Source organism: Lithobates pipiens, unplaced genomic scaffold, assembly GCF_037356315.1.
Source record: "Lithobates pipiens isolate NorthernLeopardFrog02 unplaced genomic scaffold, aLitPip1_a1.2 Scaffold_8, whole genome shotgun sequence".
NCBI classification, from domain to species: domain Eukaryota; kingdom Metazoa; phylum Chordata; class Amphibia; order Anura; family Ranidae; genus Lithobates; species Lithobates pipiens.
This window is the reverse complement of record NW_027507903.1, coordinates 251,232,431-251,259,499: the sequence shown is the minus strand read 5'-3', so window position 1 is coordinate 251,259,499 and position 27,069 is coordinate 251,232,431. Positions and strand designations below refer to the sequence as shown.

At 38.7% G+C, this 27,069-nt stretch overlaps 1 protein-coding gene across 1 annotated transcript in view; it reads right to left on the bottom strand.

Moving 5' to 3' along the window:
- The window catches only part of HAL (histidine ammonia-lyase), a 39,437-nt gene that overhangs the window by 8,899 nt on the left and 3,469 nt on the right, over positions 1-27,069 (bottom strand). Inside the window, exons 4-15 of the mRNA XM_077470202.1 lie at positions 24,092-24,166; positions 23,021-23,093; positions 22,862-22,928; positions 20,625-20,662; positions 20,370-20,495; positions 15,623-15,762; positions 14,541-14,588; positions 11,615-11,762; positions 4,678-4,773; positions 3,939-3,997; positions 3,270-3,350; positions 3-68 (exon numbers count right to left, since the gene is read on the bottom strand). Of these exons, the coding sequence (XP_077326328.1) occupies positions 3-68; positions 3,270-3,350; positions 3,939-3,997; positions 4,678-4,773; positions 11,615-11,762; positions 14,541-14,588; positions 15,623-15,762; positions 20,370-20,495; positions 20,625-20,662; positions 22,862-22,928; positions 23,021-23,093; positions 24,092-24,166 (1,017 nt within the window). The remainder of the gene's footprint in view (positions 1-2; positions 69-3,269; positions 3,351-3,938; positions 3,998-4,677; positions 4,774-11,614; positions 11,763-14,540; positions 14,589-15,622; positions 15,763-20,369; positions 20,496-20,624; positions 20,663-22,861; positions 22,929-23,020; positions 23,094-24,091; positions 24,167-27,069) is intronic.

The following is a 27,069-nucleotide window of genomic DNA, read 5'->3' as shown; positions in this document are numbered from 1 at the left end:
ACCTTAGCTGGGTATTCACCATGGAAATTTCCACCCGAAATGGTTTCTCCTCTTGCTGCAAAAACCATCTGAGAAAGGGTCAAGGAATTCTTTTATTTTTTCTCAGCCTCTACCCCTGAATATTGAGCTTAAACCCAGACATATACAATCTAAAATTTCTTATTTTGGCTGCTGAAAAGGGATTCCATGCTCAAACTGGCTCGTGTATTAAGGATCAATTAAAAAGGAGCAATGTTGAGTCCAAAAATTGTGTAACACTGAACGAAATGTTATGGCATGCTGAAACAGTTCAGTGTTTCTGGTTGTGAAGGGAATTACCATATCAAAAACTATTCCTGCAACATCAAGTCATGACCTGTAAAAATGATAACTTGGAATATTGTGGGTTTTATTCATGATAGCAATTCATATAAGAATTGTCTCAGTCTGTGTTGACCCTCAGCAAACGCTCAGATTTTTTTCTTCACTGCCCCACACTTTAAAAAAGGAAGAATTTGAGATAACTCTTCCTTCGGATGCTTTCATAAATGATGCCCTCAATGTTATGCATAGTTGTTAGAGCCTGAAGGAGGATTTTTGCTAGACTGTAGTTTCCAGTCAGATTATACATTGTAGTAGACAAGTTACCATCACAAGAAAAGTAAGTTTTGGTAAAGAACTTGCAAAAACTGCAAAGTCTCTTTTTTTTTCTCTAAAAATAAAAAACATGTTATATTTCCCTGCTCAGTCCAGGAGCCAATGGCACCACTGCTGTTTCTTAGCCAATGAGGAGGGAGAGTCTAGGATGGCTGAGACACTCATGGATTTCGCTGGACAGAGAGGAGGCTGCTTGACTTAATGCATAGAATGCATGAAGATAAAAAAAAAAAAAACGGACTTTACAACCCCCCTTAAATAAACATCTGTGTTATAGTAATTTATACCATTGGTCTGTAGATATGTCCCGGGGCAGTACTGAAAGTACTGAAGCCAGAGCATCAGCATAACAGCCAGATATGCAACATCTTCAAAAGAAGAGGTCAGCAATGGTAGCATCGATATGTTTCTTAGCATGGGCTTTTTTTTTTTTACTAAGTGAAATGAAAGTAAAATCTGCTGGGAAATAAAGCATATGTGGCAGTATTTATCTCCGTTACTTTTTCATCTTGTTTTCACCAGGTGAAGTGACCACATATATATTGTGTTTTTTAGGAGACCAACCTGTTTTTATGGCTGTTACTGTCTCCTTCTGAACACTGCAGCCAATGAAATGCACCGGTTGTTCAAAATATAATACACTGGGGGGGTTGAATTCAGTAAAGCTGCTGTGCCACTTTTCTTGCATTTAACCCTCGCTAAGGTATTGAGGCAAATTCTTGAAACACTTTGGGTTTGTTTCAGCGACTCATGCACCAAATTCAGGTAGTTCTAACATGTGCCGAAAAACACTACAGCGCTGACACTGTGCCCACCCTATAGTGATAAACTGTCATATACCAGGTTAAAAAAAAATAAGTATTGAAAGATACTTATTCCTGGGAGGTTTAGAAATAAAAATGTAAATTGGTAGAAAATGGCTGACACTGTGGTGCTGACAGGACTGCTTTAATTTGTGGGCTGTAAATCCACAGTCTGTAAAATAGGAAGAGAAGAAAGCACCAAACCAGCATAGTATAGCACAATTTATTACGTAAAATACCATAAAAAAACAAATAGAACTGACAAGCGGGTGAGGGGGAGAGAGAGGATGACAGTCCGTAGTGGATTGTAAGGAGCTGGGAATTGTGTGGTCATCCTTGGTGGAGAAGAAAAACGGCTGTGGTGAGAAGCAAGATGAAATTGGAGTCCGTGCAGGGAGACCGGCGTCAGGCTGCCCTGTGCAGCCGTGATGCTATATCCAGAAATCGGATGTTCACCCAAAGACTATGTGTCCAGCTGCAGTAGTGAGAGGAGCTGTCGGTCCCCTTCATCAGCCTGTGGTTAAGCTTCTGAAACGCTCCCCGATTGGCTCACACATCGGTTTGATTGACAGCTCCTCTCACCTCTCCAGCCAGACTCATCGTCTTTGGGTGGACATCCGATTTCTGGAAATACCATCACAGTCACACAGGGCAGCCTGACGCTGGTCTCCCTGCATGGACTCCAGGCTCCTTTTGCTCCCCACCATAGCTGGATTTCTTCGCCACCAAGGACTACCACACCGATCCCAGCTCATTACAATCCACTGCGGACCGTTATCTTCTCTCTCCCCCCTCAGTCGCTTCTGAGTTCTATTTGTTTTATTTGGTATGGTATTTTACTTAAAGCGGTGTTCCACCCAAAAAATATATATATATTTTTTTTTTAAAGCCAGCAGCTACACATACTGCTGATGTTTCCATCAGCTGTCAGGTGCTGCCGCCACCATTGTGGTTAAGGGTACCCAGCAGTGTAGCCTTACAGCTTCACGCCAGGAACCCTACTGCGCACGTGCGAGGCCCCGCTCCTCTCTCCTACTGGCCCAGCGACAGGGAGAGGAGGGGGAAGCCCCGTGGTGATGTAATGGGCTGCGGCCTGGACTCCCGGCAGTGGGAAAACAGGTATCCTGTCCCCCCTCCCCCCTGAAAGGTTTAATAAGTTGTGCTACACTATGCCAGTTTGGTGTTTTCTCCCCTTCCATTCCAGTTCTAAAATGTGCCACTTTTACATTGTGTCACAGCGAATGCACTAAATGTAAAAAGTGGAGCGAATTAAGACCAACTAGCTTGAAAAACTGGATCAGACAGATTTTGCAGAAGTGTCTTGCATGCATTCTAAAAGTGGTGCAGCATGAGCCAAATTCAAGTACAAGTTCTAGACAGGTATATGAATTTGGCACGTGCTTCCCCACTTTTAGAATGCATGAGAAAGACTTTAGCAAAATCTGCCTGCACCAGTCTGTATGAATTCCAGGGGCTGATTTCTAACACTGGTAACAAACACAGGGGTGTGATCAACTGTAACCAAACATGGAGACCCTGTCCAATTTCTAGGTCACTAGACATGGACACACATCATTCAGTGCAAGTCAGTAAATTTGCTACTGCTACATTAGGTACAAATCTATGTGTCTGTGTTATCTCTATTCATTCCTACTTTATCAATGTCAAATATTCAGGTATCCTTGGTTTATATCATGTCATGCCATGAATCATACTATAAGAAGCTGCAGTCTTGTACAAGTACACTAGTTAAGTTAAACAGGAAAAAAATAATAATTTGGAAAGGCTACTTAGAAGTTATAAGATACTTCATATTATGTCAGAGGATACAGGGTTGTCAGTCGCGCTGTTAATTTCAGTTGCAATGATGTTCTTCACAAAATCAATGGTATCGTTCACCACACCATGTACCTAGGGACATATATATTAATCAGGCAGTCAACATTAACAGCATCGGTCATGTAAAAAAAAAAAATATAAATGACATCCCATTACCAAAGCGTTAAACCCATTTTTTAGCTATATGTCCCACTGGAGAGATTTTCCCCTTCACTTCATAGGCATACAAGCAAGTGAGAAGAACGCTCTCCAAAGTGAATAAAATCCTGTCTTAGCCAGTTGCTTCTGCAATAATTGTCACTGGAAAAGGAGTAGAGGAGAAATCTTTCAATGGGGACAACTAAAAATGTTGTATGATCACTCACTTCCAGTCCTGGTGACAATGGGTACTAGGACAAAAAAAAAAAAAAAAAAAAAGATAAAAATAAAAAGGGGAGGAGGAAAAAAAAGAGAAAAGAAGAAGAAGAATCCAACAGGGTTGATAACCCTTTTGAAATAATTTAAGTCTACAAGATAATGCACACCCAGCTTAACACAGGAGGAAAAAAGTAGATTTTATTCATGCAAGATGAAGAGAAGCTTTTTCTTTGTCACAAATACACCAAACTAGATTCTGGAAATTGTAACAAGCAAGTAACATTTCCACATTAGAATGCCTACCTGTGGGCAGCAACGCAGTGTGTATGCATCTTGGACTCGGTCACAAAACCTGTGACTCTCTGCAAGAAAAAAAAAAAAAAAAGAGAACACAAAACAAACAATAAATCCACAACTTCAGCAATTTTAAGTCTCAGTATTGACATGCAATCTACATTTCCAGTAAAGATATGTCCACAACATATCAAGATTACTTCTATTTTGTGGCAGTGAGTCAATGACCATATTATGGTAGTGAATTGCCCTGGATAAGCACCCTTATGAATTCATCAGTAACTTTTTTGATTAAAAAAAAACAAAAACAAAAAAAGAAATAAATAAATAAAAGAAAAACCTTTGATGTTTCCCTTTAAAATTTTCCAAATATGGACTATTTTTCAGAAAATTCAACGAATAATCAACAAATACTGGTCATCGCAATTATTATAAGTGAATAGAATATAGTATCAGAAGTTTAAACATCTCAACTTAAAGGTGATAAGTTATTTCAATTTCAACATTACTGTGCTAGACAATTTACACTGCTAAACAAACTTTTGTTATGGTCACATTTCTCAAAAACATCTGATCAAAATGGTTTTCTAACAAACTGGAGAAAAAAAAATTGGAATTGTCTATACAGTATATTCCAGATTACTTTTCAATACTAGAAAATAGAATTTCACTGGTTCAAGTTGCACAATGATCCTTGAGGAATACAATGGTAGAGGAATACTGCATAAAGAGGAATATAGAAGATTACCAGCAATCTCTGATGGATGATGATCAGAATCCAGGAGTGATCTAAATCGAAAGGCCACCTCCACTTGTCCAGGATGAGGTCGTAGTGCATGAATATCTAAAATTCAAAATTACACTTTACTTAAAGTTCAAGCTTTAGAATTCTCATCATTACCAAAATCTTTTTTTAGAGAACAAAAAATATATTTCTTTTAAAGAAAAAGAGAAAATCCCCAGTTCCCTGCCAAAGCAGTCCATGGTATATGGCCTCTAGCTTTTACTACAGAGTCTATTGCATTTAATCAGCAATGTTTTAATAGAAAACATTCAGACTGGATTACCTAATCCCATCCACATTTATATCTAAATAAATACAGTTTTCTTTTAGGTTGTTTGGAATTTACTGTAGCAAATATTTTTGTGAATTTGTTTTCTGTCCTATTGATCCATCTATCTATCTATCTATCTATAGTGCCTTGAAAAAGTATTCATACACCTTGAATTTTTCCACATTTTGTCATGTTACAACCAAAAATGTAACAATTTTTTGGGGTATTTTATGTGATAGACAAAGCAGCACATGATTGTAAAAAAAAAATTGAAAACCTATTTATCATTTTACTTTCACTTCACAAATACATATGTGAAAAGTGTGGAGTGCATTTGTATTCAGCCCCGAGTCAAAAGTTTGTTCTGTGCACATCTAGACATTTTTGCCCATTCTTGCAAAATTGCTCAACGCTCTGTCAGATCGGATGGTGAGCGTCTGAACAGCAATTCTTGCAAAAGCAAGTCTTCCCACAGATTCCGAATTGGATTTATGTCTGGACTTTGACTGGCCATTCTAACTCATGAATATGCTTTGATTTAAACCATTCTATTGTAGCTTTGGCTGTATGTTTAGGGTCAATGTCCTTCTGTAAGGTAAACCTCTGCCCCAGTCTCAAGTCTTTTGCAGACTCTAACAGGTTTTCTTCAAAAGATTGCCCTGTATTTGGTTCCATGTTTCCATCAACTCTGACCATCTTCCTTGTCCCTGCTAAATCCCCATAACACTATGCTGCCACCATCATAATTCACAATGGGGGGGGAGTGTTCAGGGTGATGTGTAGTGTTATTTTTCCACCACACTTTTTTAGGCCAAAAAGTACAATTTTGGTCTCATCTAACCAGAGCACCTTCTTCCACGTTTGCTGTGTCCCACACATGGCTTCTCGCAAACTGGAAATGGGACTTCTTATTGGTTTCTTTTAAACAATAGCTTTCTTCTTGCCACTCTTCCATAAAGGCCAGATTTGTGGTTTATGGCATCAGTTGATGTCTCTTCATTGTACACGGTGATTCAACACTATCAAGCCTGTGAGGCTGTAAAATGGGGCCTAAGAAAGTACAGCACGTTGTCGTGCTCCCAGCGTAAATATTTGGTTAAATGTCTGGACTTTTGCCTTAAAAACAGTTATTTTTGGCATAACCGTGAGTACTTCCATCAAAGAACTGGAGTGGCGATGGGAGCCAAATTTGCTCCCAGTGTGGCATGCTTATTCATGGCCCAATGGGAAGGGGAAGCGGTATACACTAACAGACCCAGAGAACTGGCTATATATAAAAGGTATATAGACGATATTCTGATACTCTGGAGAGGCGAAACAACCAGCCTAGTTAGATTCTTGGAAGGACTAAATATTAATAACAGAAACATTAAACTATCCTGGGAAGTGAGTACCGGATCAATATCTTTCCTAGATCTAGAAGTGACACAAAATAATAACAAATTATATACAAAGACCCATTTCAAAAATGTCGATAGGAATAGTTACTTGCCAAGAGGTAGCTGCCATCACACCAACTGGCTGTGTAATATTCCTAAGGGTCAACTGATAAGATTACGCAGAAACTGTACAAACACTAAGGACTACCACCTACAGGCTGAAAAGATAGGCCAGAGGTTCATAAATAAGGGATATGACAATGAAGACATTAGAAAGAAAATTACAGAAGTCGAAAATATGGATCGAACCACTCTAATTAGAGATAAAACCACCCCGGCACGAGGGACGGATGGGATACCGCTCATACTAAACTACAACGCTCAACACAAGAAATTTGAAAAGATTATCAGAAAACACTGGCACATCCTACGCTTAGATGTACACTTACAGGAATTGTTGCCTGAATACCCTAAATTTGTGTACAAAAAGGCAATGACTTTAAGGGACAAGATAGTCAAGAACGTCCCCGACCCCCCACCCACAGGCCTGACTTTCTTCACTGGTAAAGGGTTCTTCCCATGTAAAAGGTGCTTTGCATGCTTAAAAACAAAACGCCCAGCTGAAAAGAAATTTAATTTTACGTCTACAAGCACTGGGAACACGTACGAAATAAAAGATTTCGTATGCTGTAATACCGAGGGAGCGGTGTACGTGTTGCAATGCAGTTGTGGCTTGCAATACGTAGGCCGCACCAAAAGACCTTTAAGGGTACGAATAAAAGAGCATGTTAAAAACATCATTAATGGCTTCGACAAGCACAGCGTTTCCAGGCACTTTTGCATACACCATAACAAGGACCCTACCCAGCTTATGTTTTGGGGTATCGAACCCTACAAAAGACATTGGAGAGGGAGCCATAAGGTCAGAACACTAAGTCAGGCAGAGTCTAGATGGATTTTCACTTTAGACACTTTTGCGCCCCAGGGACTCAATATTGATTTTGACCTTAATTGTTTTATTAGTGATTTTTGACTACATTATTTATAAGCTTCTTTTGTTAGGATGTTTTAAAATTACTATTATGTGAATTTTGGATCTCCTTTCCGGTGTCCTCTCCTAAATTGAGAGTGATTCTGATATTTTGACATATTCTATCTTATCCTATTCTATTTTTATATATATTCTATTCCCCTTTTTTTACGCAGTCTCTGTTTTTAGTGTCACTCTTGGAGATCGATTATGACTACCGCTCATACTAAACTATAACGCTCATATCAGAGTGATTCTGATATTTTTACATATTCTATCTTATCCTATTCTATTTTTATATATATTCTATTCCCCTTTTTTTACTCAGTCTCTGTTTTTAGTGTCACTCTTGGAGATCGATTATGACTACCGCTCATACTAAACTATAACGCTCATATCAGAGTGATTCTGATATTTTTACATATTCTATCTTATCCTATTCTATTTTTATATATATTCTATTCCCCTTTTTTTAATTAGTCTATGTTTTTAGTGTTACTCTTGGAGATCGATTATGACTCCCGTTAGGACCATCTATGATGGCCGTTATCATGGAATTCTTACATCCTAGTCCAATATATTGTTGATCTCATATACACACAATTTTAGCTATAACTTTTAATTCTTTCCCATACCACTCAGTCTATACACTGGTAGTGATCTAGTAAATAGTCGTAAGTGTGTTTTAGATCACTGTCTCCCTCCTAGACATCACTGCTTTTTAGATGGACCTGTTGATAATTTATATCGCCAATAGCTGATTCCCAATTATTGGCCATGCTATACCACACACCTTAAGATTTTATATAATTATCGATATCTCTTACACATAATAATTTTATGACTATGGTTTTACTAGTGTAGCTTTTATTTTGATTTTATTTAATCACTTTCAATTTTAATATATTCGTCCAGTATTGCCCATACTTTTCTTTCTTGTTGTTTTATGCTAGATGTCATTTTAGAAACGAACGTTATTGCGCAGGTGCGCTAATGAGAAGGGTTGCTCTGTTATTACCTTTGGGGCTGCGCCAATAAGAATAATGTTTCCTGGGTATTTCCCAGCGGGCTATAACAGTTAATGATCATCTACAATAAAAAATACCCCCACAAAATGATCGCAAGTGAGGCTTGCACATTTCCTGCCACTGTCACGTCCGTTGACCATTACTCTATATATATTAGCCCACGAGAAAATGGCCGTAGATGGGGCCACAATGGACTTCACAAAAATGGCTGCTAATTACTGACACTATTTATACGTCCGCCCTTACCCCAGTTGTTATTCCCTGATGAAGTCATTTGACGATACGCGTAGGAACACAATTGGCCAGTAAGGACACCGGAAGTGACGTCCGGAAGCGCGAACGTGACACGCGTTCGTTTAAGTTGTGCTTTTATTATTGTTTTAAATGTGAGTACCTTACCTTCGTTTTATACCCAATAAATTGTGAATACGTACTTCACTATTGGAGTGTTCCCCTTGCTTTCTCTGCATGTTACAACGTGCCCATGGTGAATGAGAGTCCAGGATTACATCACCTACTGAACCTACATTGGACAACAAGCGTCACTTTGGAAATGCTGTTTACCTTACAGCAGTAAGGTAAGGTAATTACTGCACCTAGTGTGAGGATATTATACGCATAGGAGCACTGGTGGAATCCACCCCCTGCTTTTGGAGCACGCAGGATACTGCCTTGTTGATCATCAAATGGACGCATTTTATCACTAAATGGATATGCTCTCCATATAACTATAGTTCACCTTATTTTTGTTTTTGGAATTTTTGCTCAAACACACATTTCACTGCTTATGGACTATTAGTATTTTGTTCAGACACGTGATACACTACACATGGATTATTAGTATTTTGTGTATTCTTTGATCTGTTTTGCACTTTTATAACGACACTCAGTTGTGTTTTTTTTTTTTTTTTTTTTTATTTTCATATCATTTATATATTTGGATATATACTTAATATCATCTCACTGTCATCTATAGAGGATTTTTCATATCAAGTTTTTTGTCAAGCGCACAATGTGACCTGGTTTATTGCACTTTAATATTTATGCACATTGTCTGAGCTTATTTAAACATGCAGTTTCACATTTTAGTTTATTTCTGTTTTGGTTGTCACTTGAGTACATGTTAATTTAATTAGATCTAAGTAGTCGGAGCGCAACACCATTTCTTAATCACTACCAGATTTGTGGTGTGTTCAACTAATAGTTGCCCTATGGACAGATTTCCCCACCTGAGCTGTGGATCTCCGTTACCATGAGCCTCTTGGCTGCTTCTCTGATTAATGCTCTCCTTGCCCGACCTGTCAGTTTAGGTGGACGGCCATGTCATGGTAGGTTTGCAGTTGTGCCGTACTCTTTCCTTTTTCGGATGATGGATTGAACAGTACTCCATGAGATGTTCAAAGCTTGGGATTTTTTTATAACATAACCGTGCTTTAAACTTCTCTGAAACTTTATCCCTGACCTGTCGGATGTGTTCCTTGGCCTCCATGATTCTGTTTGTTCACTAAGGTTCTCTGACAAACCTCTGAAGGCTCCACATCTGTATTTATAGGGAGATTAAATTACACAGGTGGACTCCATTTACTAATTAGGTGACTTCTGAAGGCAATTGGTTCCACTAGATTTTAGTTAGGGGGTATCAGAGTAAAAGGGGGCTGAATACAAATGCACATCACACTTTACAGAAAAAAAACATTTTTTTAAAACCTTTATCTTTTCCCTTCCACATCACAATTATGTGTCACTCCCAATAAAATACATTTACAGTATTTATTTATTTTTGTAACATGACAAAACGTAGAAAATTTCAAAAGGGTAGGAATACTTTTTCAAGGCACTGTATCTATCGATCTTAGACATGTGCGGTCTGTTTCATTCCCAAATGAAATTCGGACAATTTTTTTGGGGGAAATTCAGATGTATCCGAATTTCCAAATTACAATAGTGCCGAATTTTAGACAAATCCGAAATAAAAAAAAAAAAAAAACGAAATTTGAATACTTTTCGAATTTCCAAAGAGAATAAAATTAGAAAATAAAGAGTAGAAAAATTATAGAATAGAAAAGAGTATAACAGAAAATTAAAAAATATTATAATAAAGTAAAACAACAAAATAGAATAGAAAATAAAAACAGAATAGACTAGAACATAATAGAAACAAATAGGATAGAATAACATAGAAAGAATATAACCATCTTCTGAAATTCAAATTTCAAATAGAAAATAGCAAAAAACAAAACAAAAAAAGGAGAATAGACTAGACTATAATAGAAGGAATATAACCATTTCCCACAATTCAAATAGAATCAATTCGAATTTGACTAGAAAAGAATAGAATAAAAATTGTTAATAACAGAATAGTATAGAATAAAATATAAAGAATATAACCGTCTTCTGAAATTCAAAATTTCGAATAGACTAAATTTGAATAGAAAAGAATAGAATAAACCAATAGAAAATGAATACAACAATAGAATAAAATGAATATAATAATTTCCCAAAATTCAAATTTGAATAGAAAAGAATATATTAGAAAAGGAAGATTGTTATATTCATTCTATTCTGTTTTTTTTTTCTATACTATGGTGTTATTTTCTATTCTATGCAAACTAATTCTATTTGAATTTTTGAAAATGGTTAGGTTATTTCTATTCTACTTTTTTTTATTCTATTCAAATTTCAGAAGATGGTTATAATCTTTTTAAATTCTATTCTTTTTTTTATTCTATTCCTGTCTATTCTTTTCTATCCCATTTTATTCCGTTTTACTCTATTATATATATATTTTTTTGGAAATTCAAAAACTATTTGGATTCAAAAACGTTTCAAATCGATCCGAATTCAAATCGATTTGAATACATATAATCTTCCGTAAACTGATTAAACAGATTAAATAAATGTAAACAAATTATTGTAAATAACGAATTGAAACTATTTTTTTTTTTTTGTTCTGCACATCTAATCAACAAACATTCTATCAATATTAATGGGTATGCTTTGTTCTAGTATTTGAACCTTTTTATACATATATGTAATATATTGGTGTATGTGTGTGTAATCTGTTGAGCAGCTGACAGAAGGCATTTAAAAAAAGGGTTTCAAAATTAAGTCCTATCACCAGATCGTTGAGTTGCATTATATAAACTTTAGGAGAATATAGTAGTTTAACTTTCTTTGTCACATAATGATTTACCAGTGTCAAAGGCTTTTGTGGTTCCTTTCAAGACCTCCAATGTTAGAGCAGCAACAATGTCAGCTTGCTTGGCAATTGCATTGGCTCTCTCCACAGCCTCACACCCCAGAGATGTGATCATCTGCGTCCCATTAATAAGAGCTAAACCCTGAAAGCATTGAGCAAAACAGCAGATAAAGTTGGACAAGGAATACATTCATTGATTGTTACAGTTTGTGTTACAACAAGAAATATCAGAAAGAACAACAAGAGTTTGAAATGAACCATTTAGATCCTAAAAACATATCAAGCTATGTTACCTAAATATGGATACACGGTTGTAATTTCAAATTTATAAATGCTCAGTCATGGATTACTGTAAATCTTATTATAGCAGAAATTCTCAATTTCATTCCTCAACTCCCCCAAAAGGATGCATTTAAGGTTTCTCAAAGGATACTTGTTGTGAAAATGTGTAGGCCTACTATTGCTGACTATCTCCTCCTGTAAATGCTAGTTCCTTTGTGTCATGCTGACCCTCTGGCTTAAATTCCTGAGTTATTGACCCAAGAAAAATATACTGATGTTCTCACTTTACCAACAAGGAACTATTTTAGAAAGGAGGTCAGCATAGCCTAGGTCAGCGATGGCGAACCTTGGCACCCCAGATGTTTTGGAACTACATTTCCCATGATGCTCATGCACTCTGCAGTGTAGTCGAGCATCATGGGAAATGTAGTTCCAAAACATCTGGGGTGCTGAGGTTCGCCATCACTGGCCTAGGTAATCTTCTCATGAGCAATTTCTTTTTTTTTTCCCCAGCTTCACTGGATCAGATCAGCATTATTCAGGCGCATGGTTGAACCAAAGGCCAATCCAATCTCATACTCAAACCTTTCTGCTGCATTTGATATAGTTGACCACCTGCCCATACTCAAAAAAAAACTCCACTCCTTTGGCCTCCAAGACTCTTTCCTAATTTTCCCCTACGTAGCTCAATGCACCTTCAGAGTCATCTACAAAATCTATTTCCTCCTCTCCTCTTCCCATTGGGCTTCCCCTAGGCTTTGCCCTTCTCACTGCGTCAGTTGATAACCTCCCATGGCTTCCAATACAATCTCTATGCCAATGACACATAGATCTTACTTTCTACTCTTCAGCTTAGTCCACTTCTTCATTTGCCATGTCCTCTGCCCTTACTTGCCCTTTTAATCAAAATAAACAGCACAACTATCAGTTCTCTCTACTCATGCCAGGCTAATAGGTATAATTCTGGACTCTAACCTCCCCTTGCCACCTTAGCCTCTCTTACATTTAAAAAATTAACCCCATCTGAGCAATTGACACCACACAGCTACTAATACACTTTCTAGTTATATTTCGCCCTCAACAGGGCTGGCTCCTGCCACTTAATAAGCAGCGCTTTTTTTTTTAGCAGTGCTCAGAAGCTGCTTAGCTGTCAGTTAATTACCAGCCACTCATTGTTACCACAATGACTCACCAAGTTACCATTAACCCGCCTCATTAGTTCAGCCTACAACCAGACCCTTTTTGTTATTTAAGCAGCTTAGCTCATTTCCCCCTTGTCCCTGCGAGGTCTATGATCTCTAAATGCATTCCTTCCTGTGTTTAGGTGTATGACTTGGCCCGGCTGACTTCCCTTTGGACTTCAGTTCCTGATTTTTGCTACTTTGACTTGTGGTTTCCTAGCTCGGCTCGTCTGATTACCAGCTCTGGCATCCAAACCCTGGCTTCTGTTTTTGACTACATTCCTGAACTGATATTTCATCAACGATGTGATTTTAACTGACCAGTCCGTCTATTTATGATTCCTGACACACCTCAACTATTGCAATTCCCTACTCATTGGCTTACCTTTATACAAGCTACTCCCCCCCTCTTCCCTTTCAGTCTATCATGAATACTGCTGCTAGCCTCATCTACCTTACCAACCAGTTATTGGCTACCACCCCCTACCAATGCCTCCACAGGCTTCTGCTAATCTAAATGACAAAATGCCATCATTCAAAGCCATACACAACTCCGTCTCCAGCTACATCTCCAACCCAATCTTAAAATATCACCCAAGCTCTCAACTCGGCTTTCCCATCCTTCCTACCCCAACCTGTACACACACACACACATATATATACAATTAAACAAGCTGACTGGTCTAGAGCACAGATGTCAAACTGGCAACCCTCCAGCTGTTATGGAACTACAAGTCCCATGAGGCAATGCAAGGCTGACAGTTACAAGCATGACTCCCACAGGCAGATGCATGATGGGACTTGTAGTTCTGCAAAAGCTGAAGGGACAGTTTGACACCCCTGGTCTAGAGTGATGGGGCATGTTTTTTGGTCTTTGAGGCTGCCTAAGGGCCATAATCACACTGGAATAGAAACTAATAGAGTAAGGAGAATGCTGTTCTGCTCCTATGGGGTCAAACCAGCAAGGGGGTTGGCTCCTTTCCTTATCAGCCACATCCTGCAGTTTTTCAGCTAAAAAGAGGGCAATGCAATAGCAGCAGGGAAATATTCCTATGTTGTTTGTATTCCTATGATAGGACATGGCCTATACAAGGTGCGTTAGACTGGCAGGTAAAACAATTTGCACTCTCTTACAAGGGATACTATTTATTGCAGCTCTATGCCTACCTGATAGTTAGGGAAATATGAACTGTTAGGGGGTCCTTGAAAAGTCAAATGGACCATCACTGTTATAGGTGACCATACATGTGGCTCTCTTTCACTCTCGGGTGTATGGTTGCTTAAGATTCTAGAGCTCTAAACTATTAGTTCATTGAATGTAAGGCAGCTTGCACCATCATGAAAAGCTCAGCAAATTATAAGATTATAATAGCCCGTGTGCATATAATATAAGTTTGCAATAAAAACATATGGAGAAAAACTTTGAAAGCTAAAATGATGTAAGTGTAAACAATTACCTCTTTAGGTTTCAGTGAAACTGGTCTCAGTCCATGTGCCTCAAGAACCTGCATTTAAAAGACATACTCTGTTCATACAAATGCTCACAAACACCCCAATTACCAACTAATAGTCTCGTACATAAATGAAAAATGGAAAAAAAAAAAAAATATATAGTACTTACAATTCCCCCCAAAAATGTTTTGAAGCCCCCATCCCCACATGTATGAATGTAAATGCATGCATCAGGAGTGCCTACGCACGTAAAACATGGATTGCACTACACATGTGACATATCGCCTTGCACACTGGAGTGAGAGCAATAATTCTTGCACCAATGCTTTTAAAGCATCACCTATAGAAAATATAGGCTACTGAAGCTTGTTGAACTGTGCCAGTGAAAGGGTAGCATTAAGAGAAAAAAAAAAAAGAAGTGGGAAGCATTAGTGTACTGCCTTCCTGCCTAAGAGACGGCACCACAAAATCTTATTATATCAATCTAAAAAATTTTTTTCTAGGGTCACCAACAGAGGATATAGCCATCCACAAGAGGACGCATGGTGACCTGTCCAGAGTGGAGGTGAGCGCATATGAGTGAAGGTAGCGGGACACTAGAGGTGTTTGCGTGGCTCGCTTGCACAGTATCTACGTATTCCCTTTGATCCTTTGGACTGCATTTTTTCATGCCACATATACCTTTATGATACTAGCTCATATGCAAGATATTCTCCACTTACAGACACTGATATCACAGTTGTTATCTATAATAGGAGGATTGAGAATTTTTTTTCACGTTTATGACCAATTAGGAGCACTATCACTAGTAATAATTTCACTTTTCAGGAACATTTTTGGGTATTCAGCAGCAAAAAAAAAAACTTACACATTATTTCATCAGTTATATAATGGATATTATTTCACACATAGCACAGTGGATCAGGCAATTTTTATACATTTTTAATTCTGAGCTAAATTAGACCTGCTTCAAGCAGGTTATGCATTCCCGTTCATTAGTTTGGGAATGCAAAACCTGCCTCTGTAAACAAAAAGTGCATCACATTAGGTCCCAAGTAGAAAGGGTTTCAGAGTTTGGGAGTCTTACATATTTAGCATCAGCCCAGCCACTCTTTGGTGACCACATCTTGCCTTCTCCTATTAAGCCCAAAGCAAGATGTGCAAGGGGGGCAAGGTCTCCACTAGCTCCAACGGTTCCCTTCTCTGGAATGTAGGGCAAGCAACAAGCTGAAAAACAGAAGGAAGCATTTAGCCAACAAAACATCTACTGGAATTAGTTAACCTATGGGTCAAGACTAAAATATTTTAAACACCACACTATGAATGGGACAGTTACCATAAGATACACATTACCACCAAAATTCTCAATTAACTTTACCTCGATATGCATTTTAGTATAAACCTACAGTCATATACCAAAAGCTCCATCTATACCGATATAACATCTTGCTTTCTTACTTAGACTATTTCAGTAAAATTATTGACTACACGAAAAATTGATTTTATAAAAAAATTACAGACACTATGGGGTTGATTCACTAAAACTGGAGAGTGCAAAACCTGGTGCAGCTCTGCAAAGAAACAAATCCGCTTCCAGGTTTTTTGTCCAATTTAACTGACAAGCTGAGGTTAGAAGCAGATTGGCTACCATGTATAGCAGCACCAGATTTTGCACTCTTCAGTTTTAGCATATCAATCCCTATGAATTGTAATATATATGATCAGAGGCAGACTGGGACTACCTGAAGAAATGAAAGTCTTGGGACCCACCATTAAAAAATATATATATATATATATATATATATATATATATATATATATATATATATATATATATATATATCCAGATTTATATAAACAGCTGACTGAAAAACGGCATGGCCAGCAAATAGTCAAGCAAATGTCTCCAAGTATGTGGGAGGATGATGACCAATGGAGCCAAATTCATTGTATTGCCCAGTCTATGAGATGTTTACATTGGTCAAGTTATGTAAAGCTTGGCATTGTTTATTTAGAGAGAGTAAGGCTGGGTTCACACATATGCAATGCGGGAACCAGCCCGATTCCAGTGTGGGGGTGGCAATAGAAAAGTTAAGGAATCCCCCAGCTTGCAGTGCGATCTGTCAAATGGTACAGGAATCAGATCACAAGGGTGTGAACACCCATGCGATCCGATTCCAGTGCTGACCAAGAAAAAAAAAAAAAAAAAAAGGGTCCTGCACCATTTTGGTGCGAACGCGATGCAATTTCAGCTAGTTTGTATGTGATCTGCACAGCAATGCAGTACGAATCACACGCGATTTCTGTATTTGCACCAGTGTGAACCCAGCCTGAAGGAGAATAATTTAGCAAAGGATGTCATCACAAACTAGATATTAGTCTCGTTGCTTCGTAAATTTATTTTTTCTGACTTCTCTCAGGCCGCGTACACACGCGGGGACTGTTCGCTCAACTTTGTCCGTCAAACAGTTTCAGCGGACAGTCCGCTCAAAATTAGCATGGACGGACTTGGCCACACACGACAAACGAACAGTCCGCTGAAACCGTGCGCGATGACGTGAACGGCACGTACGACGGGACTAGAAAACGACGTCCTATACACTGCAATGCAAACTTCGGCGTGTAAATCCTTTCTGAGCATGCGCGGAACTTAGTTTGACGAACAAGCCTACACACGAGGGGACTGTTCGCTGAAACAAAGTTTCAGCGGACAGTTTTTCGGAATTTCCGAAAAACTTTGTTCAGCAGACTGTCCGCTGAAACTGTCCGCTGAAAGCCCACACACGAGCGGACTGTCCGCCGAAACACTGTTCAGCGGACAAAGTTGAGCGAACAGTCCCCGCGTGTGTACGCGGCCTCACACGACATTTAAATGCATGCAAGAGTAAGAAGTCCTTCATAGAATGCAAAATGGTAGTTAAAAAAAAAAAAATTCAACCCTACATTTGTGCAATTTAGGGTTAGTTTGCAAAGCTAATGTTGCAAGGTCAGCTGGTTTCTTCTAGCTCAGGGGTCTTCAAACCTTATAAACAAAAAAGGGCCGGTTTACTGTCCTCCAGACTTTAACCAGTTCCCGTCCGTCCAAAAAAAAACAACACAAAACACAAAAAGTCTGATCGCTGCCATTACTAGGGAAAAAAAAATTATTTAATAATATTAATAAAGAAGCCATAAAACGATCCCCTATTTTGTAGACACTATAACTTTTGCGCAAACCAATCAATAGACGCTTATTGCAATTTTTTTTTTATACCAAAAACATGTAGAAGAATACGTATCGGCCTAAACTGAGAAAAGAATGCATTTTTTTCAAAATTGTCGATCTTTATTGTTTATAGCGCAAAAAATAAGAACCGCAGAGGTGATCAAATACCACCAAAAGAAAGTTCTATTTGTGGGGAAAAAAAAAAAAAGGGATGTCAGTTTTGTTTGAGAGCCATGTCACATGACCGCGCAATTGTCAGTTAAAGCGATGCAGTGCCGAAACCAGTGCTCTGGTCTTTGGCTAGCCAAATGGTCCGGGACTGAAGTGGTCAAGGGGGCCGGAGGGGTCAGTGGAAGTAGAAAATGCAACAGTAGGGAGTAAAAAAAGGTTGCATAGTGCCTGTAGTCAGTAGAAGGAGGAATAGTGCCCTACCATTGGCATTAGTGGGAGGAAGAGCACCTAATGGTTTATATCAGTAGGAGAAATAGTGCCCCATTGCTAGTATTAGGGACAGGAATAGGATCCCATCATTGATGTCAGTGGAAGGAAAGGTGACCCCCTTGGTGGTATCAGTAAAAGAAAAAAAAAATCCCCTGAGGGCCAGATACAGGCAAGCATTTGGCTCACTGGATGCAGTTTGGAGACCACCGATCTAGCTAAACTGTTACTGGTCCAAATATGTATATCCCAGCATTTTAAGCATAAATAGCAAGATAATTAGTTGAAAAGCAAGTGAATGATTCACAAATAAATAATAGCATTCTCACTGCAACAAAGAATATATTTTAAAATTTTTAGTCACTTATTGAGATTTGAGGCTTTTCTGGTTCACTCACTAATAAAGATAGTTGTCCAGTTGCAGTATTACCAATTAGAAATGGGCAAACGGCTCGGCCCAGTCATGAGTTTGGGCCGAACATTGGCTGTTTGCCGTTCGATGAACACCCCAGTTATTGTATATAGTGTTCAACCGTTTATTCTCCCTCCCGAATGATCACAATGCATCAAGCAGCCGCACAGTGCAATGGAATCCCTGATTGGATGAAGCAATGAAAGCTTCGCCCAATCAGGGCACAGAGCACTGTCAGAGCCATGATTGGACGCGGTCAGGATGGCTCTTAGTCCCGCCGCACACTATAAAAGTATTCTTAATAGTGGCCATTTTTAGTGTGATGTCGGCGTGGAGAGAGATAAAACAGGGCTCGGTTCAGTGCTACTAGACTGTTAGTGTGCTATTCTGATTCTATGGTCAGTGTAGAATATCAGTTTAGTGTGAATCTGGCAGTGAGTGTAGTGACCGTTTAGTGCTGTATATTTCTGCAAGTTTAATGCTGTATATTTCAGTGTGTCACGTGCCATTTAATGCAGTATTTCTCTGTGCATTACTGCACGTTTGACACAGAATATTGCAGTGCGTCAGTGCAGTTTGCAGTGCAGTATATTATAGAGGATCAGTAGAGTGTGTCTGTGTAGTGAGTAATTAAGTTAATGTGCACCAGACACCACTTTCCATTGATTAAAGTGCATCCATATTTCCACATCTTTATTACATTTTGTTAATAAGCACCCCCCCCCCCCCCCCATCATGTCTGGGAGGACAAGGAGAAACAAATGTTCCCATGGCACCTGTGAGAGGGCCAGCAGCCTCTGTGTCCACAGGCAAAAAATGGATGTGGTTAGTCCTCAGGCAAGGCATCATTTCCTCTGTTTAGTGAGGTTGCCCATGCTTTCCAGCCACAGCATGCCAGTGCTGGACTGACTTACTAAACCATCCTCTGGGCTCCACGCAAGTGCTCATAGGGTCGTAGGGTCAAAATGATCACAAGAACGGTGAGCAAAAATCCCAGAACCACACAGGGGGACCTAGTGAATGACCTGCAGAGAGCTGGGACCAACGTAACAAAGGCTACCATCAGTAACACACTACGCCACCAGGGACTCAGATCCTGCAGTGCCAGAAATGTCCCCCTGCTTAAGGCAGTACATTTCCGGGCTCTCATAGTTGAGGTATACCGATGATGACAATTACAGGCCTCTCGCATCTTTTTAAGTGGGAGAACTTTCACAATTGGAGGCTGAATAAATACTTTTTTGCCCCACTGTATGTACATGTAGCCCTGATGAAGCCCTTTGAAACAGATTGGTCAACTTTGCTGAACCTGAAAAAAAAGAAACGATTCAGCACACATACTATGGAGCGGCACTTTCATTCCTTACCCTTTCTTAAAAGGGGTACATATCAAAGCAGGAAGATGGGAAACTGACTAATTTTTACGATACATGACCAGGGCTCTCATGCTCTTAGATTCCCACTTAGGGAGTCCCTTACCCAGAAAAATATGTTCTCATATCTGGCATGTCAATAATATAGATGTATATGCTTGCGCAGTGACTTACCAGGTTTTAAAGGTGCAAGAATGGCAGGCCTGGAACCTGCACCTTAAAAAACCAAAGTCCGCAAAAACAGCTCATATTCTGTCCTGGCAGGGACCTCTTATTCTGAACTCAAAGAACAGCTATCTCTCCATTCCAAAAACTGCAGCTGTGTCCTTTACCTTGCTTAAAATTAATGAGATTTTCTATTTTAAAAATAAACAGGATAAGGATATTTCAGGGGTTTCAGACTTACCATTAAAAGCTTCTATAGCTTGTTGTAGAGTTTCAAGTGAAATGCCACTATACCCTTTGGCCAAGACATTGATCCTTAAAGCCAAAAGCATGCGGGTACGATCTGGACTTAGAGGCTTTCCAACACCTGTCATAAGCAAAAACAACTTTACTTTCAGTCACAAAAAACAAACAAACACACACACACACACACACACACACACACACACACACACACACACACACACATAATTTTAACAGACAAAACAATCATTACCTGCAGAATGGGATCGGACAAGATTGACTTGAAGATCCCTAAACCAGAGAAAAAGAAAAATGCATGTATACCATGGACTCCAGTTGTTGAAACCGTTCCGGCTGTTACTGAAAAATTTTAGGATATATACACAAAAACACACTGATCTAAAAAAAAGGACAAAATTAAAGAACACCTATACATAAAGGCTTAACGTAGAAATCTGCCCTAAAACTAAAACCTCTGCATCTTTAGACATGGACGATCTAATACTAACCTATCTAGCCCTGTAAAGAAAAAACATCAGTATACATACCTTTTTTGCAGCCGATCCGACCTCCAGCGGCGGAAGCTCTGCAGAGGACACAGCCTACAACGGCTGTGAAATGAATGGGGAGTGACATCACCCATAGAGTTACTATGGGGCTTCCATTGTTGGATGCGTTCTCTGCACCCGCCTCCACAACGAAGCCGTGGCTGACAGCTCTGCGTGGGATCGGGTTGGAGTGTCTTAAAAAATAAATAAATAAGTTATGTATAGCAATTTTTTTCTTTACAGGGCTAGATAGTTTAGCGTTAGATCTTGCATATCTACAGATGAAAGGATTTTAGTTTTGGGATAGACTTCTACTTTAAACTAGGAGGAATGTATAGGCCACCAGATAAATAAATAGGCTGTGTGAATGATTAGGATCACAATCCCTGTGAGGAAATAAAAAGAGCCAACAGCGCTGTTATACAGATCATATGATGCATAAGTGGCCTTTGCCAAAATCGGAATGTATAGTGTACTTTAAATATGGCCTATCTTTTTGTAAATTATGTATCAGGACTAATAAAATTGTTTTTTTAAAAGGACTTTTAGTCAGATAAAAACGTTGAACATTTAATATGATTATTTTATCTTTAGCATTTGCAAGTAGGAGGTGGCATGTTGAGAACTGCAAGACTTTAAGAGTGTATTACTACTATTCTGTGAATAGACTCCAATAGCAGAAGATCACATTATACAAGAAGCCCAGAGGAGGAACGCCCCCTTCCCCCAAAGAGATACAGACCCAAATAGAATTCCAGTTAATGTTAATATTGACATTTTGGGCCATTTTGGACATTTTTGTTGCCAGGGGTTTAGAAATGAATGGCGGTGTGTTGAGTTATTTTGAGGGACAGCAAATTTACAAATTACGAATTTACACTGTTATGCAAGCTGTATACTCATTACTTTACATTGTAGAAAAGTGTAATTTCTTCAGTGTTCTCACATGAAAAGATATAATAAAATATTTACAAAAACGTGAGGGTGTACTCACTTTTGTGAGATACTGTACATAAACATGTGATCCCCAAAACAAAAAGCAGAATATGAGATTAACTAAAACTTTTGATCTAAAATTTTAAATAGGTACTTATACAAATGTTGAGAAATATATTCCCTTGGCATACAGGAGATATACAGTTCAAACATTGGTATAGGGTTTTTTCTTTATACCTTATAAAATGGAATTTTGTCTTGTAGAACTGAGAAGCTTTAATAAAATAAGATTCAAAACAAAAGCTTTACTGAAATCAAGATATGTCCACAACATTGGTAATATAGTAAACAAATTAAATCAGATTAGTCTGAATTGCCCTCAGTAAAGCCATGCTGCTTTGGGTCCAGCAAGTGTGTTTGTAAGTGATCAACGATCCTTCTTTTCAGGAGTGATTCCATTAACTTGACTACAGATGTTAAAAACTCACTAACCTGCAATTGCCAGCTTCTACATTGTTACCCTTCTTGTGGGTAGGTAAAATCCAACAGTCATGGAGAATGTCTCATAAAAATGCAGATTTTATATGAGCAAGGTCAAAAATGTATAAAAACTTGAACAAAAGAATTTAAAAAAATGGCCACAAATTGTACTTTATTTAATAGAGTCCAAAATGTTGCGCTGTAATAACGTCCTGTAGAAAACAAATTCCTCCAGTTATGCACCAAAGAAAATGTCCTAGGAATCATCTTTCTGGCTTTGGTGCATACTGTAGCTGGGAGGAAGCTTTCATTTGTTTTCTACAGGACTTTATTACAGTGCAACATTATGGGAAAAATCAGGCATAGTACTTGAGCCTTACCATGCATGGTCCCTTTCAAGCCACTGCAGCCCATTTGCTATACAGTGTGAATGAGCCCTAAAATCTATATTAAAAAATAAGAGACTTACAAAAGTACACACATTATTAAAATGTGTACACAAATACTGGGCATGTTTGTTACTTACTTGAGCTGACTTACAGGGATTACTGTGCGAGCAAACTTTCCAAATCCAGTAGTGATTCCATAAACAACTGCAATACATTGAACACAGCTTGGTAAGGGGCTTTACATTCCAAAACGCACATCAACTGCCCCTATACATCCTTTGTAATAAATGGTTTACCTTTCTGCTCCTGCACAATGCTTTCAATGAGAAGCCTTGACTGCTTCACCCTTTGCTCAGCATCAGGAGTAAGCTTGTAAAAAACAAAACATTTTTAGTTAGATCATTTGAAATATGGAAGGAGAACTCATCTTTCTGCTTTTTTTATTGCGATTTACATGCAAGAGTTTCTGTAAACCAAAACAATGGACTTTTGTTTATTTACTTCCCTTTGGTCGGATAAAAATACTATTGAGTTTTACCCTTGGTTGACACCTATGCGTTTATCAAAAACACACTACAGTCCATTTAACATGGTTTGCTATGGATCTACGATCTAGTTCACATTTGTGCGTTTTTAATGGAAAAGGTCAGGGACTTTTTTTTTCCCCTGCAGCAGATCGCATTTTGCATGTAATAGAATTAAATGAGCCCACACCAAAAACGCAAGTGTTGCATTTTGCTTTGGACTAATAGGAAAGTATGACATTTCTGTTCATGAAGTCCGACTTTGATGCGACTTTACACTCTCTGGCATCAAAGTAGTTTCGGAAACATTTAGGTGTCCTAACCCTAATGATTACCGCTTACCTTAGCTCTAACCTGCGACTTTGGATACAAAGGTTCCTGCGCTATTTTGATGTGACTTGAGTGCAGTTTTTTTTTTTCTTATATTGGTTGACCATAGAATGTGTAAAAAAAAAAAAAAAAAAAAAAAAAAAAAAAAAAAAAAAAAAGTGTGTCCTTTTCAAAAGAAAGTCCAACCTTTTTTATGGTATTTGGTACTAAGTTTTCAATTATTCTGTTAAGTTGAACAACTTGATAAATTAGATCAGGCATTGCTAAGGCTAATTCTACGTGGTGTAATATATTCTTTGTTTTAATTCTAGGTGGTTTGTTTCTCTAAATACATTTTGTGAATAGCAAATTTACTCTTTTGAAGAAAATTTGGGTATTATGAGTGGAAGGGTATTCGATTTATAAATATATGTAAGTAGTATAATTTGAGTGGATTTATTCCACCTAGCGTAGATATCACAATTTAAAATAAAATGATCCATTTCTACATTTTAGAAAAGTAAAAATAGTTACCCTTATTTTATAGAGTCCTTTTCCCAGGTTAAGCAAATCCTCTGTTCTCAGGCTTTCTCCATCTATACTAATATACTGCACAAAAAGACTGTTAGTTTCAGAAAATGTTAATGGGTGCAAATAGACAATACATAAAAAAAAAAAAATGTAATCAGTTAAAGCAAACCTCAATAGGAGAAAACTGACGATTACTACAATACTACTTTTTCACATAGCTTTTTGTGTCAGCGGTTTTGCTCCATTTTTAAAATAGGGGAATTTGAGCAGTTGTGCATGGTAACCAAATTCGATCTTTCATTTTCAAAACTTAAAAAAGGGCAAAAAATTTACACTGCTTGGTCAGTTAAAAACCGCAGAGCAGCCAGAGCAATTCAGTGCCCTGGCTGCTGTGCATTGCTGGCTTACTAGGGGGCAGTGCAGTACACGATTCAGCGCACCGCACCTTTTTTCGCTTCCCCCTGTTTTTTGTGCTACCTGACATTGTATTATTCAGGCCAGTGTTCTGCGTTAAAATGCAGCAGGTCTGCATTTTAGCACAACTCTAGTCTGCATTGCAATGTGAATGGGACACATAGGAAACGTCTGTAAAACGTACGTCATTGCATATATAGTGTGAATTGGCCCTAACTGAACAAACTCAAAATGGAAGCTATTTACCATGCACAGCTGCTCCAGATTTTATAAAATATATCTGATGCTTGTGCTACCTTCCTCCTCTATGTTAAGCTAAATGCGCATTTTAATGCAAATGATTCACAATGACAGCCATTTCTTGTAGGGATCATAACAGTTAGCCATGAACATCTATTTCAGACAATCAGTTCTTTCGATTATAAATTATTTGGCTGTGGGATGTCTGCAAAGGTCATATGCTGCCCATAGGCATGAAACCTAATCCAAAAACAAATCAGCTGGATTTTATTACAGGCACTTATAGATGGTTATGCAAATCTCCCTCAAATGCTGACTAGTAGTAGTGGGTTAAATAAATAAAAGTGTGTAGGGTACATTTTCCTTTAACATTTTACTGCAGGGATGAAGCTAAAATGTAGACTAATATATGATGCAACACGTTTTTTTTAGATGTGATGTCACCAAGCACATGGATACAGGAAGCCCAATTGCGGATTGAGACTGCGGCTGACTAGATGGTAATAACAGTGTATTTAGACGTCTCCACTTCTTTAACCATGTGAGTGTACATTTATGTGACCTAAATAAAACTTAGTACCGATTTTACTACACAGAGTTTTTTACTCCATATGTCATTGGTCTGCCTGGCTTGGGGTACTGGAGTTGGGCTGGTCGCTAGAAGATTCCAGGATCCAGACACCTATATGTTTTGAACGCTTTATGACCATATCCTTATACAGGGAGGTTGATTTACTAAAGGCAAATATACTGTGCACTGCATCTAAGGTGAAGCTCTGAAATATGGGGAATCTCTGCTGGTTTCCATCATCCAATCATGTACAAACAAAAATGAAGTTTATTTTCCTTACATGGGAGTATTCTTTCCAAAGTGAAGTTTTACCTCATTTACTAATCTCTGCAGAAAGTCCACAGTATTTTTGCCTTTAGTAAATAAACCCCATGGGCATATACCTTCTGGTAAGGTACTTCATGTGCACTTAAAGTGGAGCTTCCGCTCATTGGAACCCTCCCTCCCTCCGACGCCACAATTGGCACCTTTCAGGGGGGTGCAGGTACCTGTACAGTACAGGTATCTGCACCCACTTCCGGCATAGATATCTGCAGAATCTACGCCCCTTTCCGCAGGTCCCCCGATGTCTGCTGGGAAACACATGGATCCCAGAGACAGCGGGGACCATCCTTATTGCGCAGCGCGACTCGCGCATGCGCAGTAGGGAACCGGGAAATGAATCCGCAAGGCTCCACTTCCTGATTCCCATAGCCAAGATGACGGCGGCAGCACCCGAGAGACGATAGAGAGATCGGCTTCGGGTGCCGACATCGCGGGCGCGCTGGGCGGGTAAGTGTCCTTATTTTAAAAGTCAGCAGCTGCAGTATTTGTAGCTGCTGGCTTTAAAAAAAAAAAAAAAAAAAAAAAAAAAAAAAAAAAAAAAACACACACACGGCGGAACTCCCACTTTAAAGAGGAAGTAAACCCTGATGGGTTTACTTCCTCTTTCATTCCCTGCAAAGGTAAAGCATAATGGACTACTATGCATCGCATAGTAGTCCATTATGTGTCACTTACCTGACACAGGAGCCAGCGAAGTCACCGCTGTCCCCTGTAGTTCTGCATCTTCTCGGCGGGTCTCGCTGCTCCGCCGCTGTCATTCGGCAAAGCCACAGTGACGTCACTCCCGCGCATGCGCACGGGAGCTGCCACTCGCGGCATATCGCCGTTGACCGCGGCGCCCTCAGTGCACCTGCGCGCCACTGTCCTGTCTTTTGGCAAATATCTCCTAAACCATGTAGGTTTATGAGATATTTCTTGGACCTACAGGTAAGCCTTAATCTAGGCTTACCTGTAGGTCAAAGTGTGTTGTAAGGGTTTACAACCACTTTAAAGTGATCATGTGGTGTTTGAAGTGTTCCTTGTATTTGGTGGATGCGCATTGTTAAAGAATTTTTTTGGGATTTTTTTGTAATATGGACACTGGGAAGGGATGGACCCTTTTTTTGACTGCACTTTGTGAATTTTGTTTCACATGGACACTTAATATTTTATTGTTCTTTATTCACATTATACAGTGTATTATAGCACTGCACCTTTGTATAACAAAATGTAGGCTTTACTGCTCTACAAAGTTCTGCCCTTGCCCTACATGATGACCACTGGAGTTACTAGACTGGATAATCCAGCTTTAAAAAAAAAAAAAAAAAAAAAAAAAAAAGCTTACCTGTGTAGCACTCGCCTAGTATAGGATGTTAGGTAAATTAAAGCTGGGTTCCACCACATCCAATTCGCATGACATTTTAAAATACATTAATTTGAATGAGGCTGGTTC